General features: G+C 44.0%; 1 protein-coding gene across 2 annotated transcripts; it reads right to left on the bottom strand.

Moving 5' to 3' along the window:
• Positions 1-2,363: 2,363 nt before the first annotated feature.
• Positions 2,364-5,969, bottom strand: LOC123075836 (CASP-like protein 5A1). Of its 2 annotated transcripts, none has more exons than XM_044498346.1 (4): positions 5,705-5,969; positions 4,585-4,782; positions 4,369-4,501; positions 2,364-4,287 (listed from the first exon to the last, which is right to left on the bottom strand). In XM_044498346.1, exons 2-4 carry the CDS (start codon positions 4,776-4,778, stop codon positions 4,090-4,092), a joined length of 525 nt encoding a protein of 174 aa, XP_044354281.1. In that variant the 5' UTR covers positions 4,779-4,782; positions 5,705-5,969; the 3' UTR covers positions 2,364-4,089. The 2 variants fall into 2 exon arrangements, with proteins under 2 accessions (XP_044354281.1, XP_044354282.1); XM_044498347.1 differs by having other exon boundaries at positions 4,585-4,786.
• Between the last annotated feature and the right edge of the window lie 14,572 nt (positions 5,970-20,541).

The following is a 20,541-nucleotide window of genomic DNA, read 5'->3' on the forward strand; positions in this document are numbered from 1 at the left end:
AAATATTAGTTCACCGGTTTACAAAGCCACTGTACCATTCACTTAATCATCATCCTCCCTGGTGATGTTATATGGAAGGGAAATGGTACCTCCCAACAAGAATACATGTAAAGAATCCAAGATTGTCTGAACATATGAGCTCTTTAAATTCATACAGACAATATGTTCTTCCGTAAAATAACAATACAATGCATAACAATGAGGTACGGCCACATATTCACACAAGATTATATTTAATAATACGGTTTATCAGTCAACAGTCCTCCAGTTGAGTAAACGAGTTGTGTTTTCATTAGGCGCCAAGCAGGTCAACCATATATTGGTTCTCCTGATAATGTTTACACATGTAATATTCCAAGACTTTACTCTTTTGAGTAGTAGATACTCCCTCCGTCGCAAAATTCTTGTCTTAGATTTGTCTAGATACAGATGTATCTAAATGTGACTTGATACATCCGTATCTAGACAAATCTAAGACAAGAATTTTGGGATGGAGGGAGTATATGGTTAAGGTAACATAATTATTAGATTATGTTCAATTTGAGCTTAACTGGTGGGGTTCAATGTACCAATTCATAAAACGCCTTAGACCTACGGATAACAATAAAAACCATATGGAAGAGTGGGGATTACACAAGGGATCATGATTACTTGACTTTACATGTGACAACAGACGACGATTATTTGCAACACCAAAGGTAAAGTATGATGTTAATAAGAAAAAACATGGCAGCATTTACTAGTTAATAATGAGTTTCTAACGGTAACTGAAGTAACTAACAAAAAAGTGGGTAATATGATGAAATAGAACGAGAACAAAGCACTGGGGAGAACAAAGCACTGTTACCAAATAATGTCATGCTCTCTAGCACCTTCGGAAGTGCAATCTGACCATGAAGATTCTACATCTGAATGGGGAGATTAGGGACCTCAAGAAGAATAGGGATGCACTGAAAATCAAGAACCTGAAGAATGAGCTGCCTGTTGCCAAGTCTGAGCTTAAACAGTAAGGCTCTGCTAGAGAGTGCTCGAAATCAGCTCAAAGCATGTAAGAAACCGGAAGAACTCACCATGGGACTGAGCGGTGGTACTATAATATGACCTTAGTATATCTTCTGATATATTTGTCACTACATTTTACAACATTTTACTAAAATGTGAAGCAGGAACCATGTGTCATAGTTAGATCACATCAGTTCAGAAATGGCTTTGTGACAGAATTTAAGTTTCAGCATGGACATTGCAACACAGCAAACTGCATCTATCATGTCCCTCTGTAGATGTTCATGTGTAAGATGGGTATTAAACTAGCTGAGAGCTGAGAACTATAACACGTCTTGAGGAAACACCGAAGTATCAACCAAAGCACTCAAATTTCTGCAATTTATTTTGTTGCCTATTACGACAATGCAAAGTAAAGAACAGACACACACACCAGAAATGCCAGTGTGAAGGCTTTGTTGAAGGAGCACACTGTATATAGATGCATGTCAGATCATGTGATGAAGGATTGGGGATTACACAAGAGTTCATGCTAACTTGAATTTTGTTCCAGGTGCGGCAAATTGCAGACGGATGAACTGTTATGTGGGCCAGCCCATCAAACGCGGAGTCTTATCCCTTAATTAGTTAGGAAAGAGTACAGTAAGTTTAGCGATTGTATTAGAGTTTGGATGGACTTACCGGCTTGTAGGTCAAATCTTGTCTACTATATAAAGGGTCCGACCCCTCAATAAACCAGAGAAGAATATTGGCTACTTCTCAGTAATTAGGATTGTCACTAGTAGATGCTTCCAATTTGGTATTAGATCCATCTACGATGGTGGGCAAAGAAATTGAGATCGAGATTGTGGAGCAGATGTAGATCACCACGAAGAAATTGGAGACCTTCACACACCAACGGGCGAAGGAGCAGGTGCTCCTCGTCGGGCTGGTGCAGCACTTGACAGCGCTCGAGCAACGGGTTGCCGGCCCTACTCCTCCACCAGATTCCACGGCTGGGGCAACCTACCACGATGCCATCGCCATGTCCCAGGCCCTCCTCCCCTGTGACGACGCGCCCTGGTGCTTCCCCTCACCAATAGCACCTCTGGTACCCCCTTCTCCAGCGGGGGAATCGCCACCACCACCGCCAACGGATCTCTATACGATGGGCAGGTTGCCCACCCCATCACCCCCTCGCTTTCCTGACCACAACCATGTGCCAGACTCCTGCCAGCCACCACCAGCTGACATCCCCCTTTTACAACCCCCAACCATCTCCTTACTCGCCGCAGCTTCCCCCTAACATCAATCTGGGCCACTTCGCACCCTCACCTTACAATTCAAGTCCCACCCCTGATCCCTCCCCAATTTTGTCCCCCACCTACCAGCAACAGCACTACCATCAGCAGCTTTCATGCCTCCACCTGCCAATCTATTTCATACGCCGTTATGGGCGCGCCCCCTCCACAACCCATCTATGGATCCACCCCGCCCATCACCACCCTTTCGCCCCTGTCCTAATCATCAACTCCACTCAGGTTTGGGTTCTCGTGTGCTCCGCATCCACAAGCTTGACTTCCCAACATATGATGGCTCGGTAGATCCTCCTGGTTCAACAGGTGCGAGCAGTTTTTCTGTGAGTGGCTGGCGCACAATCGAGGCGGACAAGCTGTTTTTCAAGAAAGGTAGGGATGTTATGTGGCCCAATCAATCAAACGTGGGCCTTATTCCTTGATTAGTGTCCTAATTAATTAAGGACCTTTGTTAATTAATGAAGGACCTTTGTGAGGAAAGAGTCCAGTCGGCTTAGAAATCGTATTAAGAGTTTGAACAGACCTACCAGCTTGTCGGTCAAGTCTTGTCTACTCTATAAAGGGGCCAGTCCATCTCAATATATCAGAGAAGAATATAGTAGTCTCTTTTCAGTAATTAGGGTTATATCAATAGACAATAGTACATCCTTCCATGAACACGTTAAAATACTTTGTCTCTGCCCTTATGCCAAAGTTGTTTCCTTAAAAACACACCTAGGATTCAGATTGATAATGTAAACGGGACCAACGCACCTTGGCTACAGAAAATTCACCTCACCCTCACCAAAACTGCTTTTGCCTCACACGTATCTTCATAAGAGATAGATTGTGGTATTATGCATCAGTGAGCTTAAATTGGCTGTCACCAAAACTGCTTCTGCATCACACGTATCATCTGGAGATAAATTGTGTTATTATGCTCCAGTGAGCTCAAATTGGTCACAATGTATTAAGGAGCACACATTAAGTAGACATTTTCATTTCATGCAATATATGTATAAGATTGCAACCATCATGAATTCACTATAAGGTATCTCTTCTGACAATCATAATGCAACTATCCAAAGTAGAGAAATGCTAAATAACATTCTTTCAATGGTAAAATTAATATAGAATGTATTATCACCCCAGCAAGTAGTCTCTCAGTGATAATCTTCAGAAATTCTAGGAACTGGATCAATAATGTCAAATAGAACGGACAAGTTTATTTTCATCCCTTAACATACATGTGCTCACGTAATCTTGTGTAACACAGACAAGTTAGCATTTCCACATTAATCATTTATTTTTCTTTAACAAAGCAAAAACATTGGTCAAAAAATTCATGTTCCCTAAAAAACTGTGTTTAAAACTCCCTACAGTTGAGCCTAATATGAGTGGAACTTATGTCGACAATAGAGGTAAAACATGGGCAGTCAGCTAGTCCGATTTATTTAACAAGGCAAGAACAATCTTGCCAATCGCAAGATAGTTCATTAATATCACAAAGGGAGTGGATGGTGCAAATATGATCATGCTAATGAAATGATAACATAGTTTCAGAGGGGCTTACAATACAATAATTTTCTATTGATCCTGAGAAAAGTATAGGTAGATGGTTTAGATAGTGATTATGAGCATAGTTGCCTGATTCATGATTCGCTACCTCATACAAATTGAATTTCCTGGGGGTAGACATTGGGTTCGTGCATCGAAACATGAGGTTCGCTGAACACCTTCGTCACAAAATATCCAAGGTTGCATAAAAGGGAGAAAATAAAAAAAAGACAACTAACTCACCTAGTCTAAATGCCTAATGGGGCAAAGCTGCCATCCACGAACTAAGGTTCAGCACAAAAGATGGGGAAATTGCAACACAACCTAAGAACGCAAATGCTATAGCAATCACGTAGCTAACACAGTGGTTTGCTGTGCACAGCTCACTGTCGCTGAAGAACCTGGAAACAGCACCTGACATGCAGGCTGCGCTGTACATAGTTACTGCTGTGATCTGTAAGTAAGTAACATCATTAACTCAAAATATATTGTTAAAATAGAAAAAATGCAAAGAAGAGTAGAGATTTGCGCGAACCCCATCTCCGACGGAGAAAAGCCGACTCAGCAGAGGGTGTCGTAAATGACGCTTGGCAAGTAGCGCGTAGATGTCCAACAGGGCCAGTACTAGGCTCCACAAGAACAACAAACCAACAGCTGCGATGACAAAGCTGAGCATACCAATACTCATTAGTTTGCTATACGGGAAAGAATTAAAAGCCATGATGATTACAGAATAAGAGAAAATCCTAACCGAAAGGAAGGAAAGGGCCTGAAGTGAGTGTTCGCCATCACAGAGAGCGTGATGGAAGCGCAGATGAACTGAGCACACCGCAATCCAAGGCCGCAAAGCGTGCCAGGCTTGCCTGGCACGTCATCCATTCTAACCTGCGGCTGCTGGCCCGCCTGAACCTCCACCTCCATCGGGTGCACGACCGGATGACTCATTTTCCTGCCTTGAAATAACCACAATTTTATCTGAACCATGTAAACTATATCGGTGAATAGAAAGATCATCAAAAAAATCACATTTAAAACAAAAGGAAATACAATGTTCATGGACATCAAAACAATTGATTTTGAGAGGAACAATATCACAAAAAACACACCCACAAACATGAGGTCTTGTCATCATTGAACGACGCGATTACAAACTTGCAATGAGAATTTCGAGTTCATGTCAATTGACAAGTTGAACATAACACAAATGAGAGGTTCATCTCGAAACTTGCAATAACAACTCATGGTTCATGACTTGACAAGTTCCAACATAACACAAATTCAAAAGTAGCCTTCACATGAGAAAGACAACTTCACCATCTGCAAAGAAACAACACATAACAGCCATAATCAGTACATTTGATGTTTTTAGTTCAGTTTAACGTTTCAATGGGGCAAGCTGGAAACATGATTCCAACAGTATCTTGGGTTTCTGTATGTCATATGCGTAATACTAGTATGTTGTCCCTGCAGAATCAACCAACCATTGGGATCTCTAGAATCACAAGACTCGTCTCATTACAGTGGAGAAACTGAGGGTTTTTTTTTGTTTTTGTTTTTTTTTGCGAGAAGTGGAGAAACTGAGGTTGCCAAGCAAGATTCATGTACTGCAGTGGCAGCAGATGCAAATGACCTGACTATATTGAAACAAGCTGAAATTGATAGCCTGAAGGTTCTAATGATATGCACTCAAAATATTCTGCCAAAAACGTTATTTTCTATGTTGGCAAGATTTGACCACTACGTACATCCGAAGACCAAAAAACAGCACAGTGATGGCTAAGTCTCCATTCTCTAGCACTACATCTCCTGACCAAACGTGTCTACATCTTGGTCCAAACCTCATAGCCGGATGAGGTTTACAGTCAGGTTACCTCCTCTTGGTGATCGTTGTCGTGGTCGTGGCGCTCGGCGAGGAACCAGGGGAGGCAGGACCGACGGCGCGCTCGCTTCCGTGCTGCGTTCCCGGCGTCCACGTGCTCCTCCAGATCGGATGACGACGAGATGGCGCTGGGAGAGGTCGCCGTGAAAGGGGAGATGCGGGGCTGACGACGGCGCCGTCGCCTTAGGGTTAGGGGATCGGGAAAGAGGGGGAATGCGAGGAGGGGATTGACCGAGGGGGAGCTGAGCGCTCGTGGCTTGTAGCGGGCCGGCCCAATAATGACTTATTTCGGGACGGAGGGAGTACTAGATAATAGATAAATTCTGAGAGAATCGTGACTCGAACTCAGCACATACTCGATGACTACCATAGCCAATCGTGACTCGAACTTAGGTGTTTCCAATTAGGAAACAATCCATTTGACCTTATTACAGTACAAATAAATACACATAATATGTCCAATATATTTTTTTGAAAATGAAAGCATGATTCTGAGAACGAATTCTTAATAATATTGAGAACAACAAAGAATTTGAAGAAAAAAACAAAATTTTGGAAAAAGTTCATCAATGTTCGCGAATTAGAAAAAAGTTCATCAGATTTTGAAAAAAAGTTCACGGATTTCAGAAAAAGTTCATCAATTTTGAAAAAGGTTCATTGATTTTGCAAAAAAGTTAATCCAAATTGAAAAAAAAGTTCATTGAATTTCAAAAAGGTTCGGTGATTTTGAAAAAAATTCATTGAATTTCAAAAAAATCCATCGATTCATTGAATTACAAAATAAAAATCATTGAATTTCAAAAAAAGTTCATCCAATTTCAAAATAAGTTCATTGATGTGAAGAAAAAGTTCACGTATTTGCAAGATACTTCATTGACCCGGGAAGAAGAAGAAAAAATAGAAATTAGAAAAGGAAAAAGCAAAACAAAAAAAAAAGAAAAAAAGGAGAAAAAGGAAACGAAAGAATAAAAGGCGGAAAGGGATCTAATTAACCAGATACGACTAGTTGGTGCTTTTGTTTCTGTACTCCGTGTCGAAGAAGAAGGGCACGGTTTTGAAACCCCACCAGCGCATGCATTTTTTGCTGATTAAAACACAGAACAAAACACTATATGGGTTGGCCCAGCGCGGGCGTTGCAGGCGCCCGTTTGCAAAATACACGCCAAATAGGATTTGCATGTTCGATCTATCTCTCCCCGTCTCGCGTGCCCTAGCAACTACTGTTGGGCCTTGGGCCATCAATCCACTCGGTCGGCCAGGTTAAAGACCGGACCGGACCAAAAAAAATTCGATCTGACTTTTGCGGCCTTGACCGAGCAATTTCTTTAGCAGGCCCGGACCGTGCGGTCCGGTCCTTAATGCGCCACGAGCGGGCTTAAAGCTTGCTCGTGTCGTCCAGGCCTATATACAACATTCAGCCAAGTCTCATGTTAAATTTCAGATTGTAAATAAACAGCCAAGTCCCATGTTAAATTTCAGATTGTAAGTAAACAGCCAAGTCCCATGTTAAATTTCACAGCAAGGAGCAATAGTCAGTATAGTACGCTTGTTCACTTCACAACATTCAGCAAGAAGTAATATGAATCAATCACAGCTCACCTTGTGAAGGGTGCACGGGAGACGGTGGCGCCGGTGGTTGATGGAGGAAGCAGAAGAGCGGTGGGGAGAGATGGAGGCAGCCGCGTGAGTCGGGAGACACGCCGGCCGTCGGGCGGCGGCAGCTGGAAACCCTAGCCGCTCGCCTCTCTCCTTCGCTCGCGGGGGGCGAGGTTGTTTCCAGGCCTTGTTTAGGGGGTTTTCCCAGTCGGGCTGAAAAGCCCAAAATTTCCCGACCAGCCCCTACATTTCCCTCGATTTCCTCGGCGATCCCTATTTTTGATGCGCACGAGCGTCCAGCTGCGTTGTTTTCGCTGAAGCGCGCGCGAAACAGGCTGGCCCATATTGAGTGTTTTACAGCAGCGCCGGCAAGTCTTGGGAACCTTCCCCTTAACCTTTTTTTCTCTTTTTTCGGGTTTTCTGTTTTCCTCTTCCGTTTTTGTTTTGTTTCTTCTTCTTCTTCTGTTTCTGTTTATGTTTTTTTTCTTTTTTTATTTTATCCTTTTTTTGTTTTTATCTTTTGTTTTCAAAAAGTTTGAAATTCCTATTTCTGTTCATGATTTCAAAAACTTTTCATGGTTTCCAAACTTTTTTCACTTTTTAAGAAAAAAAATCGCAATTCAAAATTTTCTTCTGTGTACATCGCATAAATGTTCAATGTATATTTCAATATTGTTCAGCGTATATCACAAAATGTTTAATGTATATTTGGAAACTGTTCACCATATATCACAGAAATATTCAATGTGTTCTCAATATTGTTGAGCGTATATGATAAAAATGTTCAGTGTGTATTTAAAAATTGTACAGTGTATATCTCACAAATGTTTCAATATATATTAAAAAATCGTTCAGTATAAAAAATCAATTTTCTGTTTCATGTTTTGAATATTCGTTAACAGTCTGCCCGAGTTTCTAAATTTGTTCAAGAAGACATTATTCATTTTTTTAAGAAACATTAAATAACAAATTTTCCGTTGTACATAATACTAGTACAAGTTTAGCGTTGTACTTTAAACCACTCCCAGTCGTTAGCAGCAGTGCGAACCGAACCAACCTGGGGTTGAGATGGTTAGATGGACAGTGGTATTCCCAACCCATCAGGGTTCAAATCCTGCTGCTCGCATTATTGCTGGATTTATTTCAGGATTTCTAGCGATGCACTTTCGTAAATCTCAAGATGATATGCCGACTCAGTCTCTCGAAGGTGCTCATAGGGGTAGGGTATGCGTGTGTGCGTTTATAGGGATGAATGTATGCGCGTGTATATGAGCGCTTGTGTCTGTACTGATGCTAAAAAAAAAGTCGTTAGCAGCAGTGGCAAGCAAAGCCACGCTCGAACCCTAGGTCTGGGCTTCGGAAACATCTATCGCTAGTTCTTTTTTATTATTATTAGTACGTTCACTCCTGGCAATGGGCCGACCCGTTTGCGCGAACCGTGCGCGAAAGCTGATCTGTTTGACGCTCTCGATTTCCCCTTCCAACCACTACGGCGACTGTTTATCGCATTACGCGAGAAGAAACAGACCTCTCGTGCGGAGACTTAAAGAAATTGAAAGAGAAAGAAAAGAGAGTGCTCACGGAACACTCGAACCTTGGTCTCCAGTATGATTGTGACGGCTGCTAGCCACTGCGATTAAATTATGTTCGTAACGATTTAGTAGTCCGGGCCTTCTTAAGTCGAAATGAGCTGTGATTCCTCTGTTTCTTCTCCGTTTTCAAGGTTTTTTCTTTCTTTCTTCATTTGTATTCGGTTTTCTCTGGGTTTTTTTCTTTCTTTTTTAATATTTTCTTCTGGTTTTGTTATACATTCTCCTTTTTTCAGTTTTCTTTTGTTTTTTCATTGTTTTTATTCATTCCATTTTTCATTTGTTTCTTATGTTTTATGTTTTATTTCCCCTTTTCTCTTCTTTATTTTTATTTCTACTCTTTTTTTAAATAAATGGTCAACATTTTTCTCCGGTTGTTTTTGATTGTTTTCACCAGCTTTTCTCAGTTTTCAATTCTCTTTCTTTTTTTCTTCTCCTCTTTTGTTTGGTTCTATTTTTTCTTCTCAATTTTTGTTTGCTTTTCTTTTTTCTTCTTCATTTTTTGTTTTTCTTAAGTTTGTTTTTGTTTTCCCTCTACATTTTTGTGTATGCCAAAAACATTTTTTAATAACTGATCAATATTTTTTGTATACACGTTCAACATTGTCTAAACTCTTATTCAACATTTTTAAAATACTTTTTCAACATTTTTCAAATATTTGTTCAACATCTTTCATACACTCGTTAACGTTTTCAAATGCTTATTCAACATTTTTCATATATTTTTTCAACAATTTAATGCTTATTCAGCATTTTTCAGATACTTGTTCAACATTTTTCAAATACTCATTCAACAGTTTTTTAATACTTATTCAATATTTTCTCAAATACTTGTTCAACATTATTAATACTTATTCAACATTTTCAAATATTTTTTCAACATTTTTCATATACTTGTTTAACATTTTGTAATGCTTATTTAACATTTTCAAATACTTTTTCAACACTTTTAATACTTAGTCAACTTTTCAAATACTTGGTCAACAATTTTTTAAATTCTTGTTCAACAAAATAAAGCAAAAAACGAGAAGAGAAAACAAATAAAACAGGCCGTGACCTCCCGCGCGGCTAGGCCGGCCCATCTAGGGCTCCCAGTGCGAGAAATATGGGTGCCCTCCAGCCAAGGGGTTTCTATCACTGAGGCAGTATTGAGTATAATGTTTATTAGGAAAGATGACATAAATTAAGATTTGTTTTTGCTTGTCTTATATTCCAAGTAGATGATTGTACTCCTATATATATATATATATGTCTTTGAGGATCAAACAATACATCAAACTATTCCATCAATCCTCTCTCTTTCTTCTAACATGTATCTATCGCAAGTCGATTTTAAACCCTAGCCATCACCGCTTCCGCACCCGCGCGCCGTCCCCGGGGCGGTCGGCCTCCATGACCGCCGCCGGGGGCTGCGCCGCCCGTACCTAGGGTTCGTCCGCCGGCCGTGTTGGCCGGCTGCCCTAGAGAGTCTTTTTCCCAAGCCTTTGCTCCAGGTTTTTTCGCTCTCTCGCCGCTCGTTTTGACCGGCGTTTTTCTTTTTGGTTTTTGATATAATCTTGATCGGTTTGCGTAGCCCGCCGCCGCCGTCAAACCCCGAGCGCTTCTACTCTGACCCCTGCGCGACCAGCCGGCCTTTCCTCCGACCCGGCGGCCACGCGCGACGAGGCGGCCCGTCAAGGCCAGCCGCCGTCCACGCGTCGGTCCGCTCGTCGCCCTGCACCGGCCGTCACCGCCCTGCTCCGACCGGGACACCTGCATCGCCCCGACCCGGCGGCCTCGCGTCATGCGACGGCCAATCATAGTCGTCGCTCGCACGCTGGCCCGCCCATCGATCCACATCACCCGCCTCCACCGCATCTGCACGGCGGCCCGGCGGTCTACCTCGCCGGCCTCGTCCTCGGCTGCGTCGGGACGGCTGCATCAGGCTCGTCGGCTGCCTCAACTCGGGCGCCGCAGCTCCGTTGGTCGCTCGGGCCTCGCTGCCCGGGCGCCGGCGTTGCTTTGGCAGCCCGGGTGCCGGTGCTGACAAGCTCGTCCGCACGACGTCCCACGCCGTCCGTCGTCGCTGGCTTCATCTCGGACTCCGCCACCACCACGCCTCCACCGAGTGGCGGCCCCGACCTCGCGCGCGATAGGCTTGATCACCCGCTCGCCGCCGCGATCCGCCTCATCTACGCCGCGCGACCGACCTGGCCCGTCGGTTACGCGCGCCTCTGCAGGTCCCGTGAAGATCGTCCCCGAGTTCAGCGCGCCTCTTCACCGATCGAGCATCGGGCTGCCGTTGCGTCGCCCCATCGGGCCACGGCGCCGCCACCCCGTGGTTCTTCTCGCGGCTGCATCGACTTGTGCGTCGTCGCTGCGTCGCCCCTTCAGACCGTAGTGTCGCGATACGCGGTCCCCGCTGCCGCCCCGAGGCCGTCCCCGCGGCTGCACCGACTCACGAACCGCCGTTGCGTCGCTCCTTCGGGCCGCAGCGTCGCGGCCTGCGGTCCCCACCGCCGCCGCGAGGTCTTCCTGCCGTCACCCCGAACCTCCTGCTGCCGCTGTGTCACCCCTTTGGGCCGTAGCGCCGCGGCCCGCGGTCCGCTCCGCCGTCACCGCGCGTCGACCTCCCGTGGTATGCGCCACGCCGTCTTCCTTGGCGCGGGAACGCCACTGTCCGCGCCGGTCTTCGTCACGCTGTCAGGGCTCTATGCCTACTTCGAGCACCGCCGCCGCACTCCTAACCTAGCCGCCGCCGCCGCCGTCAGGCCGCCGCCGCCGCTCTTCTTCAGCCGCCGTCGCCGCTACCTTCGTAGCCGCCGCCGCCGCCCATCCACCCCCTTCGTCTTCGTCCAAGCACCAGCCCGTCGCCAGCGTCGCCGTCATCTACCCCAACCATTTCATCTACTCCGACCACCGTTGGTGACATCGGCCCCGCGCCGATGGACGCCGCAATCGTCATCGAGTTCTTCTCTGCTGACCCCTCCGACTTCTGCGACATGGCATACAGCTCGTGCAGGTCCCTCGTCTACGCATGCCCGGTGCTGGCAACACCGATGCGTGCCTTCATCCACGACGTGTCCCCGGGCCTGGCAAGTCTGGTCGGCGCTTCGTCAAGTTCATCTCCGTCCGTCTACGCATGCCCGGTGCTGGCAACACCGGTGCATGCCTTCATCCACGATGTGTCCCCGGGCTTGGCAAACCCGCTACAACGCATCGTCAACAACATTTTCTTTCCGGCGCACCCCTACTTCGACACCACTGCGCCCATGCTAACTCGGCACCCTCTCGCGTCCGCGGCTCCACGGCGACTTCCTCGACACCGGCCACCCCGACTCGACATCGACCCCGGCATTCTTCGCACGGCTACCTCGACCACGGCTCCACCACACACGCTCTCGGCTACCTCGACAAACGGCACAAAGGGCTACCGCCTTGCTTGAGCAACCTCGTCGGTTGCCACTCCAGCCGCGACTCCGCGATGCGTCGACCGTTACGATTGTGGGAGGGTGTCCGTCGGCTTGTCTTCGGATTCTTCTCCAGTCTCACCGTCTGCGTCGCTATCGTTGTGACTGCGGGGGATGTTGAGTATAATGTTTATTAGGAAAGACGAGGTAGACTAGGATTTGTTCTGGCTTGTCTTGTACTCCAAATAGATGATTGTACTCCTATATATATGCCCACGAGCCTCAAGCAATACATCAAACTATTCCACCAATCCTCTCTCTCCCTTCTAACAGGCAACACTCGCGGGTTTTGAAGGTCCAGAGACGGCCTCCACGACTACCTCAACGGTAGCCTCCACGCCACTGCTGCCACCGCCACCTCCACGCCCACATCAACGGCAGCCTCCAAGCCGGGGATCCTATGAAGCTGGCCTCTGTTGCAGCCTCCAAGCCGGCTTGACGCTGACTGCCTCTCGCTGCTGCCCGCCGCTTCGACGCCGGCTTCTGGATTGCTCACCTTCTCCGGTCAGAACACTGGCTCTCTCGCCAGAGGTATGGCTCTCCTTCCTGATCTCCTCCCCTCCCCTCCCCAAGCAAGAACCCTAGAAAAGATCATGCGCAAGGAAGATCTCGATCCACAGTCCTTCTGCCATTTCTCTTTGCTCTGAAAGCACATCGACCTCTCGTTGGCAATTTTGTAACAGATGCTCTGGGTGCTGGGGTTTTCTCATTTTCAGTTAATAAAGACCTCACGGATTCATCCGTTTTAGTTTGGCAAATTTCTAGACTCTGTCTGCTCACCAGTTACAGAAGTAGTACAAACCTTTGATGTCCTAGTGTCTCTGAGTCCAATCTGTGTGCCAAGTACTGTTTAAATCATTTTTGGTTGAGTTCCATAACTATATTATCTAAGGGGAAAAAATAGCGCGCTATAGCATGCTATTAGTGAGACATTGTACACTGATCAATTTAGTGAGACAATTCTCTACACGCTATAGTGTGCTATTAGCGGTGCTATTTTTTTCAGTGATATTATCTTAAAACTAGCTACAAAATACTTCTGGTAACTAATGATTTAGAGACTCATAGACTGTATGACCATTGGACAGCGCCAAAGATGTTAACAAGCTGATGTTATTAATAGCACACCTCACATTTAACAAACTGAACCATACTGTTTTTTAATGCGCATGATGTATGTGGATAGTTTAGATGGAGTGATGAAGTTTACGCAGTACCTAGTGATAGCTAAGTGAACTTCTGTCCCTTTTTGGGGTCGCAGGTGTGGGGAAATGATTGTGCATTTACTTACTGTGACCGTCAGACTGTAGTTCCAAGCTGATGAATTTGAGTCACACATGTGGGGAATGTTGGTGCAACCATTTTGACGGTCCCAGTGTATTTCAACGGATCTAGGTTCATTTTTAGATTGTGCCTGTATTTCTATGTTGAGCATTATGGTAGTTTATACGAGGGGTTTTGGTTTACCTAGTATCACACTGTACCCACTAGCTGACACATACAATTTTCCATGGCAAGTGCTTTAGTTAATGTATTTTGTTAAATGCGCACGGCAAATAACTAGTTGCTGGTTTTCTGTGCTTACATGTTATGACCAAATAAGAGGATGGTTCTGGAAATTTCATGGAGTGGGTATTGTATATGGTCAATCATTCCTTTGATATGTTCTGGTGAAAAATAGAACCTCCAGTGTTCCTTTTTGACTGCGGAAAAGCAAATGTGCGACTGGGTTAGCTAATATACCCACAGTTGTTTCTACATTTGCACATACGTGAAGTGTATCTGTAAAAGATTACATTTTAATTGCCTTTAGCTATATAAGTAAATCCAATGTTTTCAAGAGTTTACGAGCTTGAATCATTGCACTTGCTGATAATAGTTACTCCCTCCGTTCCAAAATAGATGACCCAACTTTCTACTAATTTTGTATTAAAGTTAGTATAAAGTTGGGTCATCTATTTTAGAACGGAGGGAGTATATTTTAAGCATTGGAACATACGGTTTTAGTCCAGAATTTTTCATCATTCCTAATAGTCCCATCTTGCTGGGACAGCTCACTGGTGCTGTTATAAGTGATCTGCAGCTACATGCACAGTCTGTTCTGACCTATTGTACTTTTATCTTCTTCATTTGTTTCCTTTTTACGTACTGGCAGTACCTGACTGATTTTGAGCTTGAGAATATGTAAAGTATTCCAAGAACTAGCTAAGGTGTCTACTGTATCCTCATTTGAATTTTCCATGTGGCTTTTAAATCCACCGAGTCTGTTCAGCTGCAATTTGTTGTTTTATTACTTATTACATACACCGCAAGCTCATGATTTTATACTTTTTGCTCCAACAAAAAATGATGATCAAATTTTATTTTCAGCCAAGGAAGACGCTCGCTCCCAAGAGTGCAAAGTGAAGGCGAGCGAAATGAAAAAAAATTATGAACTTTTGCCGTCAACTGCTATGACGAACTGTTGTTATGAAATGCTGTCACGATTCTAGCCCAGATGATATATTCTTGTTTTATTTGATTAAAAGTCATGGAAAATGATTGTGCTGTTAAGTAGATTGTGGTGTTGTTGAGAAAATGGATGGTGCTGTTGCATGCTAGCCTTTGATGCTCTTTGTTCATATGCCATTAAGGCTTTGGATGCAGTTTATCCTTTGAGCAATAAAAGATTATGTTTTTTTTTTGCTTCCACAGTAGTAGTTGATGCACTATATGGCTGTTCATGTTGTAGTTAAGATTGAGTTTTTTTTTTCACACGTGTGCCGTCATGATGAACAAGAAGAAATTAGTATCAACATTAACTTGATATTTTGTCACTTGCTCCATGCTTTATTGTGCTACTGTCTATAGATACATATGTTTTGGATCTCCGATCCAACATAGATTTATGGTGTAGTTTTTGTAGCATACATGTTTCAGATTTGCAAAGTTCCATCATATAGTATTACTAATTCTACAAATAGATAGGGGTGTAAATGTTGTCTGCTTTATGAATAATATAAATGGCATTTTTTGGAACCACTCTTTGGTATTAAGATAATTTCCGAAAAAAGTGGTTCTGGTGTGGGCAACAACTGCATCTGGATGTTGATACTTTTGAACCTGTTGAGGCATTCCCTAAGAGGCTGTTATGGCTTGGAGACTCGTCGGGTCTAACGGACTTTCAAGCCAGGCCATAAGATTTGTGCTACTGCTAATGTATATCTTTGTAAAACACTCATCTCCACCACCTTTCCACCGTCGACAGAATACAAGAAAATAAACAAAGTGCCTCGTTTCAACATTCCCACCGATTTATTTTTGCTCTTTTATGGTACGCCAAACCACATTGTTTTCTTTTTTTCATACAGGCCAGATTTGGTCTCCCATCCAAATGAGCACCACTGCTCCCTATCCATCCTCCTCCTCATTGACAATTGCAGAAAAAACAACCAATCTCATCGACAAAAATTAGCTGCTAGACAGGGAGAAAGAACAGTGGAGGTGATGTCATACCTTGCTCACCGTGCGCTCGATGCTCCCTTGCTAGCTGCACTCACCTCGCTCGTAGAAGCAAAAGGGAAGAAGAAGAAGCCAGACTCATGGAGTCCGCTGGGACATCGGGTGAGATCTAGGCCTCGTCCATGCTTGCCACTAATCATCAACAGGTTCTTATGGATAGTTTCCCTGTTGCCACGAGAATCTTTCCTCTGGCAGATTAGCATCCAGAAACTGGAGGTGCCTCATGAGTTTTCTTTTCGGAGTATCATGCATGCATGGGTGGGACAAACACTATGAAAATGACCTAAAGTAGAGGAAAGTATGTGTAAGGACCTATCGCGCACAACTTTGGCGAAACTGGGGACATGAGCTATCTCTGGGTTGTTGGAAATATTAGCAATTTACCATATGATTTTATTAACAGAAATAGTAAATAAATCATGACTATCATAGTAGAGATGAGACAAGTCATGTAATCTAACGATGAGTAAGCAAATGGCATGTCCACATATGAACTAGAAGAGAACATATGTAGAACAGAGGATAGAACAAGAAACGGTAGAGCAAGAAACTGAAGCAACATATTAAACAGAACGGGGACGAGAGGAAGATGATGTACTGATGTGCATCTATGGAGAGGAGCCAGCAGCCGAAGGGCTGCACGTGGCGAGGCAGGCGGCGGAGAAGGAGCGTGCGTGGATGTCCCTCTTGTTCTCATGCTCATACATGTGGGGAAACAACCTCCATTATAAGGAGGTCCAACTCCCACTAAACTAGCAATGTGAGACTACACTTTAGTAGTACCCTTTGCCTTGCACGAATGGACTAAGTGGGCCTCTAGGATTTATTAGGAATTTCTGAAATAGCTATTGAACTGTCCCAAAATAGACTAAATTCCAGTGTATCCACCACATGGATCAGTAATTACCTCTCAGTTCCGAGATGCCGACTCCCATCCGCACGAGCGCTACCACTCCCTCTCCATCCTCTTCCTCCTCCCTGAGCAGCCCCCACCCTAAATGGAGTGACAAAGCTTCCCTAGGGCCAAAGGGGGCTATCGCCCCCACCCCAGTCTTGCTCATGATGATATGATCTCATCACAAACGTGGATCAGTAGTGACGTGAAGGAATCGACCCTCTTTGTGATATTCACTTGCTCGTGCGGTGGCAGTGGCTACAGGATGAGCCGGACAGAGATGCACATTACCAGAGACGCACGTTACCAGAGACGACCACTACTCTTACCCGTTGATCGTCTGCGAGTGGGTACGTGTGTCTCTGGTAACGTGCATGCATCTGCTTTTTTCATGGAGGGCAATGTATTAATATCAATATCGTAATAAAATGATACATGCACTTGCTTAATTGGCCTTGAGCTAAACTTGACTTATTAAACATGTACAGTGAGCGCATGCGAGGCTGCTCCATCTGTGTTCCACATTTTTTAACACAGTACAATCACACATTCGCTCATACACACACACATACATTCACCCCTATAAACACATCATGCGTGCACACTTGACTCACTAACTGTCACACTTATATGCAGACCTTTGCGCCGGTGCACCTTGAGTCACCGGTGGCCGCGCTGGACGTCATCATCGACCATCGCTTTAGGCGGACCTGTGTCGTCGAGATGATGGCCATATGCCGGGGACACGAGATCGCCACCTGACTCGCCTTCCTGATACGGGCCTCTGCATCGTCAACACCTTGATATATATACCTAACTTTTACAACTACTGCATGGACTAGTTTCTGTTCCAACCATTTGTTAATGATCATGCAAATAAAATCACTCTCAGCGGTTAAGTATTATTGCGGAGGACCTTATGTAGGGCCAGTGGGGGCCATTGCCCCCCTCCCCCACTCTAAAAAATCCATTATGTGTACCCTTAATGTTTAGTTTAAGTATCAAAGATTAGTCAAAATTCAAGCACCTCAACGCTGCTTGGCCCCTTCAACAATCTCTGTCAGGCTGCGCCACTTCTTGAGTGGATCTTCGTTTCCAGTGTGCCTGATCGGGTCTTCGTGGATTGCTTAGCTAGTGATGACCTAGCTCAGTTCATTTTCGTTGAGGGTCCTCGCCAGATGAATTTCATCAAATTGGGCTTGCCCCTCTCGGTCTCATTGGAGGGACCATTCCCTTCTGATTATACTTCTTCAGTAATGAAAGTAAGCAAATTATTTGTGGGCGGGGAGGGGGGGGGTATGTACAACCCAGAGCCAAATTTGGTTCACATGTACATGAACAAAGGAAACAAAAGAAGATAGAGAAGCCAGTAACAAAAACTGATAAGGCTCATCTTTGAAAGAAGCTGCCATGTTTCTTTCACATGCACATCAACATGAACAACAGGGGAAAAAGAGAGAATGTAGATGCTCAGTAACACAACATTAATTGTTGTCCTTGGGGGTGTTTTTGTGTTTACCAAAAAGTTATCGCACAATTGTAAGTATTGCTGTTTTCGCCATCTACTGGAAAGCGCAGTTGAAAGAAAAGGAGGGAACAAAAAAGAAGAAAAAAGATGTTTATGTTTGCTTTTCAGGCATGGACCTGAAGTGCCTTCCTGGTGCTTTGGATCTCAATTAATTGTCCTGCTACAGGTGATGAAGTTATCAATGGTTGAGGTGATGATGTTGTACAACATTATTCAACTTGGTTCTCGTCATGGCCATCTAATCCATTATGCTCTTCCTCTCTACAAATCACGTCGCGTATCTTTAGGAATCATGTCAACTAGTAGTACTCCCTTTGGTCCTTTTTAGTTTGCATATAAGTTTTGTCCGGAGTTAAACTATCTCTACTTTGATCAAACTTATAGAAAAAGAGTATCAAAATTCACAATGCCAAATCAATATTGTTAGATTCATTATAAAATGTAGTTTCAAAGTACATATATTTGATATTGTAGATGTCGTTATTTTTTTAATATAAATTTCATCAAACTTTGCAAAGTTTGACTTGACACAATTCAAATAAGTGGAGTAAAAAGGACCGGAGGGGTAGCATCAAATTCAATTAAATTTTGGTGGTACACATCCGGTGCGTGCTACCAACTGGGTAATAGAGCAGCAGGACCAACATGCCAATCTGTGGATGTGCAATTTGCATGTAAAGTACCAAGGAATGCACAACTTGCATGTGAAAAGTAGCAGATCTCCAAAAAAGAAAAATGATAAGAACAGGAAAATATTGAGATAATACAAGTAGCATGTAAGTTGTGACTGTTTTAAAATGGGAAGGATAAGTACTACAGTACTCTACTTGCATAGCATGACATGAGCGATGGCACATGGAAGAGAGTGTGCTGTGTCGATCATGTGAGATTCATCATGCATGCACCGGGCATCCGTGGTGGGCATACCGGCAACATCTCTTTTGCAAACAGTGTGTCCGTTTTATTGTTTTTATGAACAAATTTACGGAGAAAATAAACGAGAAACTAGCTAGTGGTACAAAGTGCTTTCGTGTTTGTGCGTTGATGCCTTGGCATGCACTGCTCAGATTCGCGTCGTCCGAGTACGACATTTCCTATGTTCATAATTCAAATATTAAATTTATATAGTTAAATATATGTACTAAAAAACCTAAATTAGATCATCATTATTCATCACGGGTTGACTATCAGTCTGTCGAGTCTTTTCTTGAAAACTCTCAGCTCACGTGGTGTATATATTCGACCGTCGGTGATGGTAGCTCCTCCTTTCATTCCCGAGTGCATTACACCAAATTGTCTAGCACACGGGAATGAAGGAGAAGGTACCCCCACGACAACAGTCAGGATTCTTCGTCCTTTCATATATGATGGAGACTCTCCCTCACTGATTCCTCTCTGACATTTGCGACCGTCGGTGATGGTCGTTACTCCTCCTTCCCCTAGTGCATAACAAAGGTCTAGCAGAAGGAGAAGAAGGAGAAACGACCCCCACGACAACATTAGGGATTCTTCGTCCTCTCATATATATGGTGGAGACTCTCCTCACTGATTCCTCTCTGACATTTGCGACCGTCGGTGATGGTCGTTACTCCTTCTTCCCCCAGTGCATAACAAAGTTCTAGCACCCGGAGAAGAAGGATAAACGACCCCCACGACAACAGTCAGGATTCTTCGTCTTCTCATATATGGTGGAGCCTCAACAGACTTAAAGTCAACCCGAAATATCGTTTAATTATCTTTCTAGAAAATCCAGGCCACTCGATATTTCCTACATATTCTAGCACAAGTCATGCCAAAATTCACAAAAAATTCCGGCATGACCTTTGCTAAAAAAGGACATATCGAGCGCCTGAAATTTACCGGAACGGAAATTAATCAACACTCCGGCAAAACATAGACCACTCGAAGGTGTAACCTGCAAACATGACCGGCCACTTGGGCAAGCACATATCCTATTGAGCAACACAAGATATACATGTTTTTATCTACATCATATAAGCATTCAATAAGCAAAAACAAATCGTAAAATAAATTAGTATTCAAATAGCATGCATTCGATAAGCAAAACTACATCATCTCTTGCGTCCGTACATCGTCGAATATTATCACTAATACACCTCGAATAGTATCATATATATAGCATCGCTAATACAGCTAGAACCGTAGTGCCCGACGGGTATCGGCGCGGCCGATGGACACCCAAAGAGAAGGAACCATTACAGGATCATACCTCCAGTGAGGTCCCTGAAGAACCTGCCAGGTATTGTCGAA

Source organism: Triticum aestivum, chromosome 3D (genome assembly GCF_018294505.1).
Source record: "Triticum aestivum cultivar Chinese Spring chromosome 3D, IWGSC CS RefSeq v2.1, whole genome shotgun sequence".
NCBI lineage: Eukaryota > Viridiplantae > Streptophyta > Magnoliopsida > Poales > Poaceae > Triticum > Triticum aestivum.

Bases quoted from the DNA above. Each gene is read 5' to 3' on its own strand.
- LOC123075836 (XM_044498346.1), bottom strand. From the start codon at position 4,778: ATGAGTCATCCGGTCGTGCACCCGATGGAGGTGGAGGTTCAGGCGGGC. The intron at 4,502-4,584 runs GTTAGGATTTTC...TGGTATGCTCAG, and splicing joins AGGCCCTTTCCTTCCTTTCG to CTTTGTCATCGCAGCTGTTG. The intron at 4,288-4,368 runs GTTCGCGCAAAT...ACTTACTTACAG, and splicing joins TTTTCTCCGTCGGAGATGGG to ATCACAGCAGTAACTATGTA.